The sequence below is a fragment of the Podarcis cretensis genome (genome assembly GCF_951804945.1).
Source record: "Podarcis cretensis genome assembly, chromosome: 2".
NCBI lineage: Eukaryota > Metazoa > Chordata > Lepidosauria > Squamata > Lacertidae > Podarcis > Podarcis cretensis.
The window spans coordinates 27,258,954-27,281,321 of record NC_137171.1 but is presented as its reverse complement, the minus strand read 5'-3'; the positions used below and the strand labels follow the sequence as shown (position 1 = coordinate 27,281,321).

The window sequence follows — 22,368 nt, the reverse complement described above, 5'->3', positions numbered from 1 at the left end:
AGGGCAGGATATAAATCGACCAAATAATAACTGTGCAATAAAATATTAAACAAAACTACACTAACACCCCCCCAAAAAAACCATAGCATATTTAGAAAAAGTGTGTGGCCAACATCACCTCCTACAGCAAATCCATCCTTCTCATGGTGTCATCTTTTATACAGTGGTACCTCGGTTTACGAACTTAATCCATTCTTAAACCAAAACCGTTGTTCAACTGAGGTGCGCTTTCCCTAATGAGGCCTCCCGCCGCTGGTGCCCTTCCACTGTTCGGATTCTGTTCTTAGACCAAGGTAAAGTTCAGAAATTGGGACACTGCTTCCGGTTTTGCGGAGTTCGTAAACCGAATCATTCGTAAACAGGACTGTTCTTAAACTGAGATACCACTGTTTGCACAATGCTCTTTCTGTCTTGCAAAAATAGTTCAGTGGTCTTTATGACTGAAGTCCGGTGTTTCATTGATCATTCATTTCTTGGTTGACAGCACTGCCAGAGAACTTGAGTTTCTCATCTCATAACAATATTCCTCCTGAAAGTTTAAATCCTCTTCAGAGCTGAGAACGTTCTCTCTGCCTCTGCTGTTGTCATAGGTGCAGTGACGAGGAGTCTGGGCAATTTCACCATTTTGCTCTAATTGTTTTCGGAGATTCTTTTTCCAAAAGAATCCTGGGAATTGTTGTTTGTTATCCATGCTGGCTTAGAGGTGGATAGGGACTACCAGGCTCAGGGACCAAATTCAGCCCTCCAGGCCTCTCTGTTGGGGCTCAGGTCACCCCCTCTCCAGTCCTCTGAGTGTTTTTGACTAACTGAAAAAATATATTTGGATGGAAAGTAAGTAAGAGAGCTCTCATCTCACCAGCCTTTTCTTACCCCACCCAAAAAAACCCCCACAACTCTTTCCATGTGGCCGATCTAACTCTCTAGCAACTTTTCACTATGCCTTACTTGCTGGAGAGTTAAGATGCTCTCTTGCAAAGCTGGTTATTTCTTGTAAAGTGCGGTATTTGAGTGGGACTCTGTGGGCTAGTGGTTTGATAGAGGTAAGGGAAAGAAGAGCATATCTACACTTAAATTTCCTCTGCTTTTTCCAGGCAAGGTCCATGCTTTAAAGCTCTGTGTTCAAACACTTTGTTTCTTTTTTTGCCCCAGAGCTTTTCTCGCAAAAACCCGCTCTTTAAAGCTCAACCGGAGCAAACAGCAATTTGCGGAAAACCCATATTGACATTTGCTGTGACTGAGCAATAAGGAGCAGGTTTTCATGGGGAAAGGGTGGGAGCTTTTAAGCACAGACCTGTTCCTGGAGAGGTTGGGTCAAAAGTTAAGTGTGGGTAAGCTCTAAGGTGTTGTGAAATTGGGAGGAGAAATGCTGTGGTGAAGCAAGGAGGGAGTGAAATGGAGAAGGAATATTATTATTATTATTATTATTATTATTATTATTATTATTATGGGATAAGAATTGGATGAAATTTTCATGCAAACTTATCTCTTCTGAGGACATGAGTCCTGCCAAGTTTGGGAAGGTGAGATGCAGTTGTTTTCATGCTAGGGCAGCCTTTACGGTTTTGAGGTGAGTAAAAAAAGGAATCACTTAATCTTCCTTAGTGTTTTGTTGGCAATCGGTCTGAAAATTGGAAACTAGAGAAAGGTTACTGCGCTTAAGAAATCTGCCAAATTGCAAACCAATAGACTTTTGTGCCAGGCACTTTTAAAGGTGATTTTTTTTTTTGGGGGGGGGAGAGAACAGAAAGGGATTTGCTTTCCAGGTTATAGTATTCTCTCTGACTGCACACTTCACCTGTCAGCCACAACACAGCTCTCCTTCTGCCCTCTCCCAACTCTGGTGTTTGCTTCTCTTCTCCCATCACCTCACCTTGGTGATGTCTTTTATAGGATTAGATTACATATGCTTTTACTTTTAGCAGACACTTACCTGCAGCATTTTTTTAGATGCCTGGCTCACTGAGGTGTCATGAACTGCTTCAGGGGTCCCTCACTTCAATTAACAGTGCCTCATACAGAGGTCCCACTTCACTTCTGGCAAGCACAAGATCCCTCCAAGGTACTGTGCCTTTGCTTGGGATCCTTTCAAATTAGATGCTCACCTGACCATATGCAGTTAGAATCACAGACCAGTAGAGTTGGAAGTGACCACAAAGGCCGTCTAGTTCAACCCCCTGCAATGCAGGAATTTTTCTGCCTAAAACTGAGATTTCTGGGGCGGCGACAATTAGCCCTAATGAACCAGTCACCACTGCATGTACCTGTAAAGGAATCTGGTCAGCCTGAACGCTGACTATGGGTATATAGAAGCTTATCTTGCACTTTGAGGTAAAAGTTCAAATTGCATTCAATTTGCAACCCATCTGATTTTTTCGAGCTTTGCAAATCCATTCTAAGCCAAGCAAAACCATGAATTTCTGCAAAAATGTAAGCAAAGGCCTGTTTGTTCAGTAACGGCACCTCAGTCACAAGGATGTTGCTTACATATACATATGAGTAAGTTCACCTGTTTTTTGTGATGCCTGCCAGGGTGTCACAAAGCTTGCACAGGCTACAGAGAGTGTAGTGTTTTGCAGATGAAAGGTACTAGAATTCCACATTAAGCACACTTACTTGCCTCTTTATGTGGAAAGGTCTTTACCTTCAAGCTGTACGTATCACAAATATTAGTCATCGGCACAGAGAAGGGGAGATGACTCAGTCTGGAGAACAAAGGTGATGCACATAAGTTCTGAACAACCAGTTGCATGGCTTACATCAGCACAGTAGTGATTTGCAGTGCAGGGTGGGGGTGCTCGCTGTCCTCCTGTCACCCACATTTCTGCTGCTTACCAGGAGGCAGAGAGGGAGGTGGTAGCAAGGTTAAGTGTGGCGTGAACACACCAGCAGAACCAATCCACTGCTTCCACTAGGGGGGTTTGCACCTCAACCCACAACACCACTATCTTGCGCCTCTTGCTCTACCTCTCAGGAAGTAGCCGCAACATAGGCAGTGACGTGGCATGGGTTGCCAGTGCCCAGGGCTGGACAATACACATTCAATTGCCTTATGGTGTCTGCATCACCCAGCCACAGAGATAAGAAAAGAAGAGCCATTCCGTCGTCTGGAGAGATCACTTCCTGGTTGGCATGGAGAATCTGTTTTCAGAGGAGCCCAGCGACAGAAGCGCACGGCTGAATTGAGGCAGCACCGGGTATTGAAATTTTGCACACCTAATCATTTTGCGCTCGGGGCAAGCTCCCCTGTGGTCCCCCGCCTCTCACACTATGCCACTGAGCAATGGGAAATCAGGTGAACCCACCACCGACTGTTTACAGTGGTACCTTGGATTAAGAACTTAATTCTTCTGGAGGTCTGTTCTTAACCTGAAACTGTTCTTAACCTGAGGTACCACTTTAGCTAATGGGGCCTCCCACTGCCGCCACTCCAGTGCCACACGATTTCTGTTCTCATCCTGAAGCACAGTTCTTAACCCAAGGTACTATTTCTGGGTTAGTGGAGTCTGTAACCTGAAGCGTCTGTAACCTGAAGCGTCTGTGACCTGAGGTACCACTGTACTAGATCAGTTAGCAATTCTGACTCCAATTGCTTAACAACATCAGCAACAAAATGAAAACCTTAAAAAAAAATGCACACTGCCGAAAAGAAGGAAGTTTTGGGGTGGGGTGGGATAGAGATGAGGAGTTTCTGTGTGACAGGATTGTGAACTCAGTTCAGTTCTGGTACCCAGCACAAATTCCTGAGATCTTTTCTTCTACATGTATAGTATTTGTGCTTGGCTCTGGTTGGTGGATCTCAGGGTAAGAATAATAGTAGTAGTAATTTGATGGTAAATCCGACATGCGTCAATTCTTCCCACCCTTAGTTTAACAGACCCAAGCTCTACAATCTCTACATCAGCACCCCAACCTTGAAGTGTATTCCGTGCATGCAGTCTCGTGCTTGCATGATCAGGGCAGAAGAATTTCTGCATCAGCAACGCAAAGTAGTAATATCTTGGAGAGCTGTGACCTAAGCCAAATTCACACACTGTATCTCAGCGCTCAAGGGCTGGCGGAGGCAGGCTCTATCAGCCTGCCTGGAATGGTTGCTGTGCCCCAGTGATCATTGCTTTCTGGCTGACGGCGGAGGAAGTTTCTGAATGGCTGATCAATCCCATATGGACAATGTTCACTCACAAAACAGAGCTCGATGGGGAGACGAGGGTGGGAGTCTGTGCGCAGTGGAAAGCACCATGCTTTGTTGGCTGCCGCTCAGGCATGGGGTGAACAGAAGCATAGATTCTGGGGGGGAATCCTTTGCATTATTTGAAATAAGGATTGCTGGGTGGCACAAACATGCGGTCCACTGTTTACATACAATTGTGAGTGCCTAGAAAGGATGCCGGATCAGGAGATAGCAGGTGTGGGCCTATAAAGCTGTGCTCTGCTGGCAGTACATGTGATCTGCGCTTTGCTATGAATTGTATAGATTGGGGTGGGTCTGGAACTACTAGTTGCTGTTTGGCTTATTTGCAGTAGATCTTCCGGGATTTCTAACTCCCAGAATTTGAGCAATAGTAACTTACGCACTATGATAGAATACAAGTCTCTGGGATGGCTGACCTTTAGTTAATCACTTACCGGTACTTCTCTGCCTGGTGTTCCTCACCTGTAAAACAGGGGTATTAATTGGGACGTTTGGACCCAGACTTGGAGCAGCTCTGCTGGTGATTTTGGGTTTGGTTTTTTTAGAATTTTATGTTAGAATTCCTGATCCGTAATAACTCAAATGTAGATATGTACTTATTCCAATGTGTGGCTTAAGAAGTGCAGGAGGTAAGTCCCCCTTCCAACAGCATCGTTTACATCAGGATCCAACCCCCATGGCCACAGTTTTGTGCCTGGCAAATAAAGTAGAACTTAAACAAGTATGTGAAGTCTGGCCGGATAGGCTGATGATTCTTCTCCAGTTGATGTTTTTAATCCGAGCAGGAGAAGAATTTTGAAGTTTCTAAACCTTGCCTTTTCTTTCGAAGAAAGGCCTTTACAATTCCCCAAAGCTCATATCCGAGCCTTAGCTTGGAGAGCTTCACTGGCATCTCTAGTAATTTTCTGAATTCTGAGAAATAACTCAGATACTATAAAAACCCCTGGGTTGTAAAAATAGCAGGGCTGTAATCCAATGTTTGATTTCTGTTCATAGCGCACAAGTGAGATGCTTTAAGACCTTTTCAAAATGAGGAGTTGGAAGGGAAACCTCCAGTATATGACTGGGTGAGCAGAGAGTGGTTGTTCTTCGCTGTTGAGGGCAGGCCCCTGAAACTGGCAGAGAGCCATTAGAAATAATCTTCCCTCGGGACAAACTGCAGTTGTGACCTAGAAGCAGGGAGCTGGGAGTACGTCATACTTTACTGAACACCCAGACTTTGATTCTGACCTGGATTCACACATCTACATTGCAACCAGAGTCCCTCTGCTCTTGGTGTCCTCTCTGAATCCACCCTTAGTCTCACTGCCACAACCTCCGTGGGATAGCTGTGGAGGGGGAAGGTTAGGCCTAGCCCACATAGGCAGTAGTGCCCCAAGCCTTGTGCTTGACTGCTTTGACTAAGAGTTGCTTCACGCCAGCATTTCCTGCAATACAGTGGACGCTCAGGTTGCGAACGTGATCTGTGTGGCATGCATGTTCGCAACCCGCAGCTGCACATCTGCGCACGTGCGAGTTGCGATTCAGCACTCATGCGCAAAGCGCAATTTAGCACTTTTGCGCATGTGCGACCGCCGAAACCCAGAAGTAACCCGTTCCGGTACTTCTGGGTTTCTGCGGTCCGTAACCCAAAAAAATACAACCTAAAGTGTCTATAACCCGAGGTATGACTGTACTAATGAGCTGTGTTTGCATCTTGTTCTTAGGAATAGAAGGGAGATGGGTGGTGGTATTCCTCTTGGAATAGGAAAGGGAGAGGTTAAGTGGGTGCCTCTGTTGTCACCCTTAGCTTGCCTAGGTATGTGGGGATGGTACCCTGTGCTTTGTCCTTGTTAGAGTCTAAAATTATGTTTCTAGGTCGGTGTGCATTTCAGGATTTGTGTGACTGTTTGCATCTCTGAATGGTTGGTGTGCCAGTTTGAGGGGGTGAGAGAGAGAGAAAGATTCTATCCCTGCCTTTGTCTGCGTTCGTGTTGTGGCTGATTTATTAACTAGGACAATACAAGGAGACTCTGCCCATTATTCCCAGTGTCCGCCTCAGCTCCTGACAGCTTGGTGGAATTGAAATATCTTATTTAAAGCAAGTGAGGATCATTTTGAATATCAGCAGTGACACTCAAGGACTCACAGCTGAAAGGGTGCAAAACAACAGCTGGGAGGGGGGTATAGATGTTCCTACCACCTTTGCCACTGCTTTCCATTGGGCTGTTTTGCTCCCTTAATGCCTTTGCCTTTAGAATCCAGGCAGTCTACCTCATCACTGCTCGCATTTCCGTCAGCCAGCTGCCAGAAATATTTTGCCCCGGTCCTTCAAGCAGGTGGCACAAGGAGTCTGACGTTGGTTATCTGAGACAGCACACAGTGTCAGGTATATGGGGAAGTGGCACATCTCGAAACTGAGACTCTGGTAGAAGGACAGTAGCTCAAGAGCATCTGCTCTGCATACAGAGTGCCCCAGGTTTGATCCCCAGTATCTCCAGGGAGACGGGCAGAGACACCCGCCTGAGACCCTGGAGAGTCATTGGCAGCCAGAGTAGACAATACTAGACAAGATGGACCAAGCATCTCTCACCTAATGGTTCCTTCAGTCTCTATACTTTTGTACTAGGAGGGAGCTATTTACTTGAGAGTTGCTCGCCTGCTTCCTGTTGGCCAACCCATTTGAGTTCTCAGATGGCCCATCCTTGCAAATTAGGGCACCTGCTTCCTTGCTCGCTTCCAGACTTCCAATGCTGGCATGTGTGCATACTGTTAGCCAGTGGATGCTAAATGTTTGGATTCAGTTCAGAGGCAGATGGCGGGATCCTTGTGAGCTTTTGGCATTTTGTATTCAGGGGAAACACAGAGCTAACAGTTGAGGATGTAGTGAGGTTTGAGGTTGGGATGGTACTCACAGGTAGGTCTTCAGTGCAGCCAAGATATTTATTTAGATAATCAACCCACCATTTCTCACAGGTCCCAAGAACTCAAAGCAGCCACTGGAATAACACACACACACACACACACACACACACACACACACGTAGCTATTAAATCTAAAATGGCTACCCCCACAGAGCTACATTTTCCGGAATTCCTTGAGAATAAGAATCAAATGTTAAATCACTGAGCATTGTAGATCTGAGGAATACATAAGGTTCTCCTAACAGTATCCGTAACAAACTGCAGTTCCCAGGTTTCTTTCAGAGACAGTTCAAAGTGGTATGATGATGCTTTCAATGTATAGTGCATGTGGGGCCTTAGTTGGAGGGCTGTGAAAGAGCCGCTGAGAATGCCTCTCGTTCTACTCTTATAATGTACACTTGTCATATGGCTGGTATTGTGCATGTAGAGGACAATCTTGGTTGATTTTCGAGAGCAGAAGTCTGTAAGATGCACCAAGGCTTTGTTTTAAGGAAGCAAGCCATAGGTCATCTTAGTGTGGTGTGAGCAGGTCATCACAGCTTGAAATTTGAGAGTCACCAGTATAAAGCAAATCCTATCAATTTTAGTAGCTGAGCCCTCACCTGCAGCTTCTTAGACAATATTTAGTGTTGAGCCAATATTCACTGCACCCCACATTTTGCTGTCCCTTTCTCTGTGGCAATCTGGTGTGTGTGTTTGTGTGTGTGTGTTTGGTGATTGAAGAATAATTTGGGGGTGGGGGAGCCCCAGCCCATTGCTGATGCTGTCGTTCTCGGTCATCATCAGCTGGCGGCCACCATTCTGCCCCCTGGAGAACCGACACCCCCTGGAGCAGTTATATGATGAGATGGTGCTGCTCTGATGAAGGAAATGACAATCTCTGCTTGTGGCTGACACATTTTACATCAGAGCAACCACTATATCATAATGTAATGTCAATCCAGGCAGCCTTTGGACCCCCCCTCCCCCCCAAAAAAGAAGGCTGGTAGTCACTGGGGGGAGTTCTGATGGTAGCAAGGCCCCCCTCCCAATTTTAATCCATCCTATGAATTTCCTGGGGCTTGCCCCTGCTCCTTCTCCAACCATCGCAAAAAATCTGAGGAAGAACTTTTTTCTGACTACTGTATCCAACCTTGCATTTCCATATTTTAAAATGCATCCTACAAGGAAGTGGAGGTTGTCGATTTTGCCATCTGTTAAAAGCACAGGACTTTGCTTTAATGACTAAGCTAACACACTTTATTTGATTCAGTGAAAGAAAGAAAAAAGGACATGATACTTTGTAAAATGGATTAATTTTATTCAATACAGCAAAAAGGGGGATTTATTGTCAAATAAAGGTTATGAATTCACTTAGTTAATAGTAACCTAGATTAAAAAAACAACAACAACCAAGCTGATAGTTACATCTGGGCATTACACAGAAAGACAGAATGCTATTAGTTATAAATGTGACACCCATTAGAGCACTTCTATAGAATTATAAATATTTATGCCCTTGTATTTTCATTCTATGTGCTGGTGCTTTGCGTTTTTGTTGAATGAGATATTATATTCTACGACTGGTTGTACTGACAAAGTCCTGTTAGTCCAAGCACTTCCTCCTGCACAGCACAACTTCCTCTCCCTTTCCTCTTACGTTCAGAAGGTCCCAGGAGAAACACTAGAGAACCACTGACTAGCAGTATAGACTATACGGTGTTGATAAGGGAGTGGGTGGCACTGTGGTCTAAACCACTGAGCCTCTTGGGCTTGCTGATCAGATGGTCAGCAGTTCAAATCTGTGCAATGAAGTGAGCTCCCGCTGCTCTGTCCCAGCTCCTGCCAACCTAGCAGTTTGAAAGCACACCAGTGTAGGTAGATAAATAGGTACCACTGCGGCAGGAAGCTTAACAGCATATCCATGCGCTCTGCCTTCCATCACGGTGTCCTGTTGCACCAGAAGCGGTTAAGTTATGCTGCCCACATAACCTGAAAGTTGTCTTTGGACAAACGCTAGCTCCCTCGGCCTGAAGCGAGATGAGCGCTGCACCCCTTAGTCGCCTTTGACTGGACTTAACCATCCAGGGGTCCTTTACCTTTACCTTACCTTACCTTACCTTACCTTACTATGTTGACAAACCAGTACAGTGTAGCTGAACCAATAGTTTGACTCTTTCTCTTGACTTAGTACTTCCTAGTGTGGTCCACTTCCTTCCTTGACCATTTGCCCACTTTCCTGTGTACAAACATGACTCTGGGACTAGTTCCTGCTCCTTGCAGTGCAACAACATAGTCCCTTGTACCCTGGACTGTTGTTCCAGAGACAGCTCTGGCTTACACCATGCCTGTGTGGCAGTAGCAAACAGCAGGGTGGGACAGCAGGATTCACCTGATCTCCAGTCACCAGCGTGTCAAGGGTGCTCCCCAGCCAAAGCAATGCACACAGTAGATAGTTAACTCAGAGCTGACACTTACAGTAGTTTCCACAGCTCCGAATACCCACACACACAAGCCTAGCATATAGGCAGCTATTCCCAGGTCTGCGCTCTATGGAGCAGCTGCAGCGACAGGAGGCCACACGCCCTCCTCCATCCTATGTATCTTCCCCCAATGGGCTGCACACATGCAGTCAGAGACTATGTCTACCTGGAAGCTGCCTCTGCTCTTCTCACTTCAGTTCTCTGCTGGTTCTGGGAGACAGTGGTTCAGGAGAGGGTGGGGAAGCACCCACCCTTCGCTTGCCTGACCTGCCTCTTCTTCCTCTTCTTCACACCCAACTTTTGCTCTATTCTGCAGCTCTGAAGCTTCCCCTGTTTCTGGCGCTTGCCTTCTGGCTGTTACAGGTCCCCACAAACCACGAGAGTCAGATACTAGCCCCATCTTCCCCTGATGCCCCCTTATCCGCGTCCTGCCAGTCCCTGACACTGTGCCACTTCTGAATACCAGGACAGAAAAGGGTTGCTGTGGTGCAAAAGCACCAGCGGAGCCGATCTGGTGCCTCCTGCCAGTGCCTCTGAACCACACTCACCTGCCGCTGCCTTGCCTTTCCCCCTCTCCCTCCCAGTATGCAGCAACAACACAGGTGACTTCAGATCAAGTGTTTTAATGACTGAGCTAACACTCTTTCTTAGATTCAAGGAAGGAAAACAAAGGCACAGTACTTGACGATAAGATAGATGAATGTCATTGAATACAGCAAAGAAAAAGGGGAGAGAGAAACCAGCCACTATCTGCAAGTGCTGTGTGGTCTTCTTTGTCTAGATTGCCTGCTGGCTTGGATTCAGGAGTGTTTAATGTGTCTTTCTGAATGGCTGAGTTCCAGCAGTTGTACCCAGCATGTAAAAATGTTTTCTCTATATATATCTTGCTAAAACGACAGCTTCAATTGCTTAACCTAAAAAGGTAGACTAGGTGATTGAAGCAGTTAAGAGCAGGGCAGGCGTCAGCACTCAGCATTCGTAGGCCCCAGAATGCTGGCGAAGCCCACCATTTAAATTTCCTACAATGCCACCGATGATGTGTCACACTTGGCTATTGTGGGTTAAAATGGCAGCCCTGGAAAAGGATGAAGGATGAAGGAGGGGACCCACCAATGGAGGAAGGATTGCACCAGAGGGACTTTTCCCAGTGCTCTCTCAGATCTAGAGCCCTCCTGTGTAAGATGTCCTTGTAGACTCCTTGGGCACAGAAGGGGACCATGTATAGGGAAGTTTTTAATGTTTAATGTGGTATTGTGTTTTAATATTCGATTGGGAGCTGCCCAGAGTGGCTGGGGAAACCCAGCCAGATGGGCGGGGTATAAATAAATAATAATAATAATAATTACTCCCAGTTCATGTAGTTAAAGCCTACAACAGGGCTAAAACATAGGAACCACTGCAGGGCAGGCAGCAGGGAGCACACATGGGGGCATTGTATAACAGTGATTTCTCTCTTATGGAGGCTACTTTGGATGAAGACAGACAGAACCTTTTTAAGAATGGCAAAGGAAGTCTGATAGTGCCTCCATTGATGGGTAGACAAATGTACTTTCTCTCCCAAAGAGAGCTGGGGGGGGGGGACTATTGCAGGCTTTCAGATTGGTTCAAATTGAATGGGATGCCGATTGGCTAGCACCTGTGACAACATTTGTGCATTCAGATTCATCTTAAAACATCAAGAAACGTTTAAAAAGTAGTAATAAATACTCCAGGATTTGAGGAGTGTCTGCTTTTAGAACATTTCATTTAAAAAAATAAAAAGGGTATTAATATTTATATGCCATTAAGTAAAGTAAAATGTTAAAAAGGCAGGCAATTCACCTGATGCACAGAGAAGAGGAGAAAAACTGAGGGCTGGTATACATTTTCATAATGCAGTCTGTACAGACAGTGAGCAAAGGGTCAATTCTGCCTGCCATTGAAATCCACATTTGTCTTTATCCAATGATGCCATGGAGACTTGTTCATTTTATTTATCTGTTTAACAACTTTTTTTACTTATAAAAACATTTATACCTCTTGACAGCAGTTTACTAAACCTTCGCCTTTTGTTGCAAGGAAGACCCCAAATATTAAAATGTCACAGCAGTACCAAAGGACCCTAATGCAATATGCACACCTCAATTCCTTCTGTCCATGCCTTTTATGGTTCATTTCAATCCTTCCTTTTCTTCCACTTTATTTGTGCTTGAGCCAAGAGATATGAGAGACAAGAGGGAGCACGCACTGAGAGGGAGCAGTAGCAACCAAGCTTGCAGGCTGTATTTTTAATTATTTCTCTTTTCCTTTTTTTTTCATAGCCTAAGGAGTTCCCTAGAAAAACATTTGGGGAGAAAAAACCCACTGTTCATAGAGATTGGATTTCCCTTCATTAAAAGCCATCAAGCTCAGTCCCATTTCTAAGCATCACTAACACCTTTTGGGGAATCTGCCTGTTGACATAGTGCCCAAAGGTGACCCAAAGTGATGGTCCCTGCCAATTTGTATCCCAGCTCATTTCTGCTAATCACAGATGAATTCCACAATGTCCCCCGTTGGTGTAAAAGGAAGGATTGCTGATAGTATATGGCATGCCTTCCTCAAGCTCATCCAGTGCCCTTTCACTCCTCCAATAAGGCACCAACATCAAGGCCTTGAGAAAAGAGGTTGGGTAATGCAAACTCCCTAAGAAAACTCCTATGGACATCAACCTCATTTAACCTGATTGGTGGTTTCCAAGTAGGGAATCCTATGCTGACACCTACAGGCTCAATTGAGATATTCACCTTTGCAGTGGTATAGCCAAACTCTTGAGTCCCAGTACAGGGTTGAATAGACCAGTGTGTTGAACTGGAGCAAACGCAATTCCCATTTTACCTGTCAGGCCCTTAATGCAGGAGAGGGTAAATATAAGGCGTTTGTGATGACCACAAGCACTGCTATCTTCACGGCCTATATACACAGGATGCTGAAAGTTGCACGTGGTACTTGCCCTTGGATAAAATACAGGTTGGCGTTCCAGCCAGTTGGCAAAGGACTTCATAGCTATAAGAAGCAAAGAGGCAGAGAGAGAGAGGACAGGAGCTGGCAAACAGCCCTGTCAAGCCCAGATAGCCCTCAGGTCCTTGTTTACCCTGCCAACATCCCAGAGCTTTGGCATGGAGTTTTGTCCAAACATCACATGGAGTCTTTGGACAGCTGTGCTGGAATTTGTAGCCTTCCCTTGCACAGAACGTGGGTTTGGAGCACCACCGCTAGGAATTAACAACCCCCTCCAATAGGCTGGCAGAATTAAGAAGTTTGGAGCTAGCCTGTCAAAAGGAGAGAAAGGTGGATTTAAGAATGAGTTGAGGATTATGGTCAGAGCTCTTGTGTGATAAGCTAAGTCAAGTCCTGAAACAGGAGAGATAGAGGCAGTTACTGCTGAAAGGTTGGTGAACCATTGGAGAGGGGATTAAGACTGACGGAGCAATCCGCTACGTGCTTACTTAGAAGGAAGCCCCGCTGTATAAAATGGATTTTACTCCCGTGCAAGTGGGGGGGGGGGAATTGCTGCCTAAGAACTGCTATCCAGGCCAACTGAGGCCAAAAGACTCATCAGCAGATTAAACCAGAAGGAAGGCCTGTGTTTGCACCCCCAATACCATCCTTTGCAAATCTTCCCCCTCAACACAGCATTTTGCAGTGTTGAACACTTTTGGTGTAGGTGTGGGGTTTTTGTTGTTGTTTTTCCAGGACCACATTAATACAGGAATGAAAGAGGATGTGAAAATCGAAGGGCACATCACTACTGAAAGAAATGAAAAAACCAAGAAGAAGCCAGGCGATGCTCAAGGGTTCTCAGGAGCCTGTGTCAGCATGCAGACTGGTGATTAATTCGCAGCAGCCTGCTAGGATGAGGATCTTAACGTTCATTGGGGCATTTTATTATTTACTTATTTGTCTCGCCAATTTGTATAATGCTTACTTAAATTTTGTCTCTAAGGGGTGTACAGGTAACTCAATACAACAAAGCTAAAAATCAGTTAAAACAATTAAATCAGAATTCAGTTAAATGCCTGGTGGAATAGGAAGGGGAGGAGAGCCTGCTCCAGAATTTCAGCAGAGAGAGGGGGGCTGTGTGCCCTTAACTGGAAGGGATTCCATAAAACTGAGTCCAGAATATTGAACACACTGCTGCTGGTGGATGAGAGTTCTGCATCTGAGCCATGGGGTATAATGACTCAGGCATTGCCTGAGTTATCCTGGACCCAAGTTGTTAAATATCTTGTAAATTAATACAGTGGTACCTCGGGTTATGTACTTAATTTGTTCCAGAGGTCCGTACTTAACCTGAAACTGTTCTTAACCTGAAGCACCACTTTAGCTAATGGGGCCTCCCACTGCCTCCGTGCCACCGGAGCACGATTTCTGTTCTCATCCGGAAGCAAAGTTCTTAAGCTGAAGCACTATATCTGGCTTAGCGGAGTCTGTAACCTGAAGTGTATGTAACATGAAGCGTATGTAACCCGAGGTACCACTGTACAAGAACCTTTAACCTGGCCTGGTAGCATATGGGCAGCCTATGGAAGCTTTTGAAAACCAGAGTGGTAGCAATAATCTGACCCCTATCAACAGTCTAGCCGGCATGTTTTGCACCAAGGGTAGCCCCACAAAGAGCTTGTTGCTATAATCAAGGCTTGGCTCAGTGCAGCAGAACAACTGTGGAGAAGCAAGCGGGGCTGCAATCTCCTCTCCAAGAGCCCTGTTCTTTGACATACCAATCAGGACAGTGGATGAAGAATTGTGAAGGACTCTTGTGTTTATGCATATGGTGGGCCCAGGGCTGCTAGAATGGGGAACTTGCATGGAAGATAAGTTGCTTCTTCTGTAAAGTACCGTAATCTCCATATATCCCTGGACTGGACGTATCACAGTAAGGGTGATAGCAGCCAGAGACTTTAAATGAACCATTGTCCTCTAATTCTAATGGACTCAGAGGCTTTCTCTGACATTTCAAGTATTCTGGAAAAGCACAGCGGCTGCCTATTCCTCCCATGCCCTATTGGCCTTAGCACTTATGTCACCTTGTTGTCTTGAAACAGCCTCTGTACTTCAAAGCCTTCCGCCTTGTAACTAGTACATGGGCAGCCACTGCGCCAACATCAGGAGGGCAGGCACTCAGCTCTCCTGCTCTGTCCGACAGGGGTCTCTTGCCCTCTTTATCCACAGGTAGAGATGAATTTTTCTGCACGCCGCAGGCAAACAGCAGTGTGTCTGCACTGGGGGAGAAGTGTCTCCAGACTTCAAGGCAACCATTAGATGATCACCTCTCATTATTAAAGTTTAATTTAAACTGCGTATCGAAAAGAAAAATACAAACAAACTCGTATCAAAGGAGCCTCCGGCACTTTTAGTACTTGATTAAATTTTAGGATGTGGGGGCTGGAAGCAGTCTGAATTCCTTCACTTATTTCCTTTGAGTTTCCATCCTCTGGTTTCTTTCATTGCTGCAGAGAAACTACATAAATGAATGCCTGAGATTAATTCACTCTTTCCAGGTTTTCTGCAGCCTAAAGGGAAAGCTTTTCCTGCTAGCCCCATAACATGTTCCTCTTCAGCTTTTCCATGATCTTTTCCTACTTCATTTCCCAGGCTTTCACACTCCCATGTCCTCAAACTCGTTTCACCATAGCATCCCCATCCAGCTGCCATGCTTAGAAAAACCCACATATTTCAGCAACTCCCCCTAGTTTTCACAGTTTCTCGAAGTTACCACCAGTGGTAAGGATGCTTCAAACTTGTCTGAACGTAGATCCATCCCCCCCATGACATGTAATTACAACTGCATTGATGAGACATAGCAAAGTTCCATGCGTTTTTTATGGGGTGGGGTGGAGCAATGCTATACTGCACAGTGCTGGTGAAATAATCTGTGTACATAAAAAAATAAGAATAGCTTGTTGGATGAAACCAAGGTCCCATCTGGTCCAGCATTCTGTTCTCATGGCGGCCAAACAGATGCCTGTGGTTTCCAGCAACTGGGGTTCAGAAGGATTACTGTTTCCAACTGCGAAGGCAGAGCATTGCCATCATGGCTAGGAGCCATTGGTAGTCTTTATCCTCCATGAATTGGTCTAATCCTCTTTAAAGCCACCCAGTTTGCTGGCCACCACTGCCTCCTATGGGAAGAAGTTCCATAGTTTATGTGCCCATAGTTTATCTGTACCAAATCTTCCAACATTCAGCTTCATAGCTTCATCAGATGACTGGGAGTGGCCACTGAGACCATATAACACCAGTCCTGGAAGACCTACATTGGCTCCCATTACATTTCCAAGCACAATTCAAAGTGCTGGTACTGACCTTCGAAGCCCTAAACGGCCTCAGCCCAGTACAGTGGTACCTCTGGTTGCGAACAGGATCCGTTCCGGAGGCCCGTTCGCAACATGAAAAGAGTGCAACCCGCAGCGGCGCGTCTGCACACGCGCAGGTTGCGATTCGCTGCTTCTGCGCATGTGCTTGATGTCATTTTGCGCTTCTGTGCATGCTCAAGTGGCAAAACCCGGAAGTAACCCTTTCCGGTACTTTCGTGTCGTGGCAGGAAGTAACATGAAAGAACGTAACATGAAGCAAATGTAACATGAGGTATGACTGTATACCCAAAGGAGTGTCTCCACCCACATCGTTCAACCCAGACACTGAGGTCCAGCTCCAAGGGCCTTCTGGCAGTTCCGTCACTGAGAGAACTGAGGTTGCAGGGAACCAGGCAGAGGGCCTTCTCGGTAGTGGTGCCCGCCTTGTAGAACGCCTTCCCATCAGATGTCAAGGAAATAACTTCAGTGGTACTTCGGGTTAAATACTTAATTCGTTCCAGAGGTCCGTTCTTAACCTGAAACCGTTCTTAACCTGAAGCACCAATTTGGCTAATGGGGCCTCTTGCCGCCACGCTGCTGGAGCACGATTTCTGTTCTCATCCTGAAGAAAAGTTCTTAACCCGAGGTACTATTTCTGGGTTAGCGGAGTCTGTAACCTGAAGCGTATGTAACCTGAGGTACCACTGTATCTGACTTTTAGAAGACGTCTGAAAGCAACCTTGTTTAAGGAAGTTTTTAATGTTTGATGTTTTATCATGTTTTTAATATTCTGTTGGGAGCTGCCCAGAGTGGCTGGAGAAACCCAGACTATCATCATCATCATCATCAGATGTCCATGAGTTCTTGTGTTGTGGCAGAGGGAGAAAAACTTTTCTCCAGCCACCTTTCCCATGCCATGCATGAAGTTATATACTTCTGTCATGTCACCTCTTAGTCACCTTTTCTCTAAATGAAAAAAAAAAGTCCCAAATGCTGCTACCTTTCCTCGCTTGATCATTTTGGTTTTGCCCTTTTCTGAACTTCTTCCAGCTCTAGAATATCCACATTGGGGAATTGCTGGAAATGGAGAGAGAATGGGCAGAAAAGATGATAACAGAGGCTTTCATTTTCACAAGCTATTGGTTGGCCCACATTCCCTTTTTCATTTTAAAAAAATAAAATTCTAAGCAGGACCAAGGAATACGAATACCTCTGAACCTGAAATAGTAGAAGCTCAAGAACTCTGGCATTTTCTCTGATTTGCTTCATTTTCACGTTTTGTGATGTTCATTTGAAGCCCAGAGTCTGATGGAAGAAGTCAGGAGTTCAGACGCCCAACAACTTTCAGAAAATCACATGTTGGATCTTACTTACTGTTCTTTTTTATAGGTCAGCTTTGTCTTTTATATAATTTCTCAATTTTGGATTGAGATTTTGGATCTGTTGTACTGAGAAATACATAATCTTGCACCAATCAACAAGCAAGTTTAATCAAGCAAACTTATCCAAACCTGTAGAAAGTTACATGTGTTTTGTCTCTTTTTAGCTACTGTTGGTTTTAAGCATCATTTGAATGCTCTTAAATACCTGTCTTAATTGTTTCTTATTGAGAATTTTAACGTTCTGTTTTATATTTTTGTCAATGGCTAAGAGGGTTGTTGTTGTTTTTACATTTGGTTTATAAAGGTGAAGGGGAAAATATCCACCCAACATCCCTTCTTATCACATATGAGCCAGTGTGGCAGATACGGTGGTGGCTCCTGGCTACAGCCTCAGAGATGCTAGATATCATTTTAAAGTTCCATGCTCTCTAATTTGGCTAAAGTCCACGCAAGGCTCATAGTACACCCTTGTGCAAATTAATTGAAACAAACAGTGTAGTTTATTGTACAAAACTCACATATACATATACAAAACTCACAGATACATTAGTAACAGATATGACCTCTGCTATTTTTAAGCAACATTTGAACACGGTTTGGCATGGAGTCTACTAGTTTCGAACAGTCACTGTTGATTTTCAGATCCCTTGAGTGATCTTCTCCATAGTCGTACAGTCTACAGCACAAAGGCGACTTTTGCATATAGCCCACAAATTCTCAATGGGATTAGCATCCGGGGAATTCCCTGGCCAATTAAGTACCTGTATTTGCTGTTCTGTCATGAATTTCTTCACCACTTCCAATGTGTGACAGGGGGCTAGGTCCTGCTGGAATATCCCAGTACTGTCAGGATACCTCTTTTCCAGCTCTGGAATAACTCTCTTTTGTAGAACCTCGATATATTGTGGCGAGTGCATCATTCCTTCTATTGGCTGCAGGCATCCGACACCATAATGATCAGCTGACTTTTCGTGTTTGTTTTGAGTACAGGATTATGAGTAAGATAGAAGACATTCTTTGTTTCAATTAATTTGCACAAGGATGTACCATAAGGGCATAGGATGTACCAGCACTGACATGCTTGATCTTTGCAGAGCAAGAGAGTGTGACCACACAATCAAGTGGCCAAGGTGGTTATATGGCTTCTCAGATTCAGAAATGCAGCAGCATGCAAATTCCATGCTTATATTTTGCCATGAAACTACTTCTCCAAGATGCACCAGTGCATGTATGCTTTAAAAAGCAGTACGGCATTACCATTCAGAGTTCAAGGCAGCAACCAAAGGAGTGCCATCTTCCCAACAGGAAATTTTGCGGCTCCCATACTTGGTCCTGATACCAAACCTGAATTTATGGCTCTCTAGCTCTGTGATGTGGGTGGCGCTGTGGTCTAAACCACTGAGCCTAGGGATTGCCGTTTGGAAGGTCGGCGGTTCGAATCCCTGCAACGGGGTGAGCTCCCGTTGTTCAGTCCCAGCTCCTGCCAACCTAGCAGTTCGAAAGCACATCAAAGTGCAAGTAGATAAATAGGTACCACTCCAGCGGGAAGGTAAACAGCATTTCCATGTGCTGCTCTGGTTCACCAGAAGCGGCTTAGTCATGCTGGCCACATGACTTGGAAGCTGTATGCCGGCTCCCTCTGCCCATAGAGCGAGATGAGCGCACCACCCCAGAGTCGTCCACGACTGGACCTAATGGTCAGGGGTCCCTTTACCTTTACCTTTAGCTCTGCTTAGCCTGCTTAGTTTAGTCAGGCAGCCATCCTTGGGAGCAATGATTCTCAGCTTCCTTCCCTCCCCACCCAAATATGAGCACTGCACGTTCATTTTATCCAAAACAATGTGGTCAGTTTCTCTCCCACATAGGTTTAAAATAATTTTTTTAAACCACAAAATTGTAGGGCTGGAACAGAAGGGACATCTTCCGGTCCAAGCAGATACGTAACCAAAGTGTATCCCTCTCCTTTAACTGGAGTGTGACTGTGGGAATGAATCCCAAATTAAAAATGCTTGTTTTCCAAAAGTTCAGCATCATTAAGACCAGTTGCTTACTTCGACCCTTCTCTCCTAGTTTTATTCCAACAGCAGATTTCATAATTTTTTTGGCTTTTATTTACTTTTACTTTTTTTCATTTTTTGTCCACGAAAATGGAGTGTAAAGGCCACCACATAATCAATCGGCAAGTAAATAATGAAAGTTTGTGTTTATATAGGCCATGTCACCACAGTGTACACAACAGTAATTCACTTTAGCCTATCAGGAGATGTATGAGATTACAGTTGCCCTTACTATCTACCTCATTGATTGTGTATTGCATTGATCTGTTTAGTCATCTCCCCCTCCTTTCTCTCTCTTTTTTTCAAGGTACATGATCACATCCCTGGACCGTACGCATGCTGGCTTCTACCGCTGTATTGTGCGCAATCGCATGGGAGCCCTTCTGCAAAGGCAGACTGAAGTGCAGGTGGCATGTAAGTGGTGGCGCAAGTCATGCTCGAAAAGTTTATATATATATATATATATACAGGGAAATAATCCATGAAGTGAGCTACAGAGCAAGAGGGCAAAGGATGATGGCAAAAGAGGTTGACCATTCCTACCACTTCTGGAGTGCTGGGGAGGCCCCAAGACCCCATGAGATTCCAGGGCCACCTGGAGGAACAAGAGCAACAACCTGGGGAATAATTTCCTTGAGTAGGAGCTGTTCCCCTGCTCTGCCAGGATGCCCCAGGCATGTCCATGCTCCCTACTCCGAATGAAGGGACTTGCCTCTTGGATGATAGGGCTTCAACAAAATGACTGGAGGACCAATAAACAATTTGAATATGTGTCCTTCCTGAACAATGATAGGTCTACACTCTAAACCAATAGCAGTTTAATGCCAGTTTTACTGTCATGCCTTTGCCCCAAAGAAACCTGGTGATGGTAGGTTGGCAAAGCCATGACAGTAAAACGGGCATTAAACTGCTATTGGTTTAGAGTGTAGACCTATCATGTGCCTTCTCACAGAATCCCAGTCATGTCATATTCCTTCATTCAAACATTTTCACAATAACCTTCAAATCGAACACATTGTTTTATGTTGACTCAGACGTTTTCTACTGCATTATATCTTTAGCTATTACAAAACTTACAAAACGTTTCTCTATTACAAGTATTTTGTCATTTTTCTTTCACTGCTTTTATCTCAAATCCTGCCCTGAATTTCGTTTGACTGTAATATTGTTTTTTAATAGTCCACAAAAGGCCTCCATTCTTAGATGAAAAGTTTGTCATTTCGGTATCTTAATTTTGCTGCCAGCTTTGCCATTTCTGCATAGTCCCCATTACTTTCAAAAGCTACTCCTCCCTCGTTGGAACCTTCTCTTCTTTCCATTTCTGTGCATATAATATTCTAGCTGCTGCTGTTGACACTTACATTAATAATTCGGTCATCATCTTTGGAACATCCTTCCCTATTATACCTATAAGAAAAGCTTCTGGTCTTTTGGGAATAGCCCATTTAAACATTTTCTTCATTTCATTATATATCATTTCCCAAAACCCTAAAAGACAGTCTGAAAGAATTCATGGGAAGAGGGAATGACTGTAATGCTAGTTCATTTCTAATGCTGATGTGCCCTTCAACTCCCCTTCCCGCTCTGAGCACCTCCTGTCCTACTTTTCTAAACTTGTCTGAATTACCCCTTTCCCCATCACAATCAGGAAATGCTCTTTTCAGAGGTTTGTTAGTTGTGGCCTTATTATCACGTGTGATTTCTCTTTCACACGCACAGAGAGAGAAATGTTTCAGTTGCAGCATATCTTTATGACAAGTAGTCAAGGTCATCAGGCAGCAAGATCTGGGCTGCTCTTGGTGAGCAAAATGTTAGGTGAGAAATTATTGGGTGCTAAAGGGCTCTTCAGTTGAGCAGTGCAAAGTGGATTTGGAATCAACAGCTGGAAGGTGGAGGTGGAGGAATGCAAATTAAAAGAAAGGCACAGTCTCTTTACAGGGTGAGTGATGAACCGCAGGGACAGAACATCATCAAACCAGGGCCTCTTTCACCTTCTTCTGATCAAGATTAGAGGACTTTGTAAAGGACACCACTCAGACGGCTGCAGAATTTTTGATACAGCAATAATGAAAGGGTATTCTGTAGCCATGTCCTGTCCATGAGAGGTCACCTTCCAATTTTATCACACTTTATTAATCCTCTGACAACAATGAAGTGACCTTTTGTAGCAGTGCCAAATGACAGAACCTCCAAAGCGATGCCCCTTTCCTCTAAGCTGACAGATCTTAAAATGTCTCTTTTTTCTTTCTTTGTTGGTCTATTTGCTTTCTTTTTTAAAAGAAGGGGGGGACCTTTCCGATTTTTCCCCCCACTGTCATCCCTATTTGCAAATCTCCTATGGCAAGCGGAGCTGGGAACTTGTGCAAGCTTTATCTTCAGTCCCTTGTAATGGAGCTGCAGGAAGAAAACAGAGCAGGACTGAGGGGCACTGGAAGATTGGGAGGCAGGTTGCGAGGGGGTCGTGCGTGCCCCCCCCCCAATGCTAACAGAGCCATGAGGAGACAGGAGAGTAGAAGTGGCAAATAAGCATGGAGGAACATTAACAGGACTGCATGTGAATCTCACCCCAAGGAAGAGGAGGGGGCTGTTTGCCTGAAGTGTTAAATCCCTAAGATGGCGTATAACAAAAGCAAGCAGTTCTTCTCGGCAGCACCCTCTGGAAGGCAGGGAAAGCAAACAATGTTTATAACAATTACAGCACCATTGCCTGACGCAGGGACAAGCCGCCCATATAAATCAGCCCTGGTCTCTCCGACGTGCGGGGAGGTGGGGTGGAAGAGGCCGGGGTGTAGATGACAAATCTTCTGCTGGCGACTGAAGATTGTGGCTCAGTTGGCTGCCTCCTGCGGCACTTAGCTAGAGAGCTTCATGCTTCAGCACAGCTGGTTGGCGAGTGGGTCTCTGGAAAGGGGTTTTGCTGTGTGGGTGGATCAGGCATTTTACAGTTAGGAAAGTGATGGGGAAATGCATTTGCAGTGGAGCCCTTTGATCAACTTTAACTGCACAAACTTAAATGGAATCAATGAACTACTAATGGGAAGGTGTATAAACATCCCACAA

The 22,368-nt window shown here is 44.9% G+C and overlaps 1 protein-coding gene across 9 annotated transcripts in view; it reads left to right on the top strand.

Moving 5' to 3' along the window:
* The window catches only part of SDK2 (sidekick cell adhesion molecule 2), a 337,529-nt gene that overhangs the window by 223,727 nt on the left and 91,434 nt on the right, over positions 1 to 22,368 (top strand). For all 9 annotated transcript variants that reach the window (XM_079965327.1, XM_079965322.1, XM_079965324.1 and 6 more), the window contains exon 3: positions 19,616 to 19,722. In XM_079965327.1, the coding sequence (XP_079821453.1) occupies positions 19,616 to 19,722 (107 nt within the window). The remainder of the gene's footprint in view (positions 1 to 19,615; positions 19,723 to 22,368) is intronic.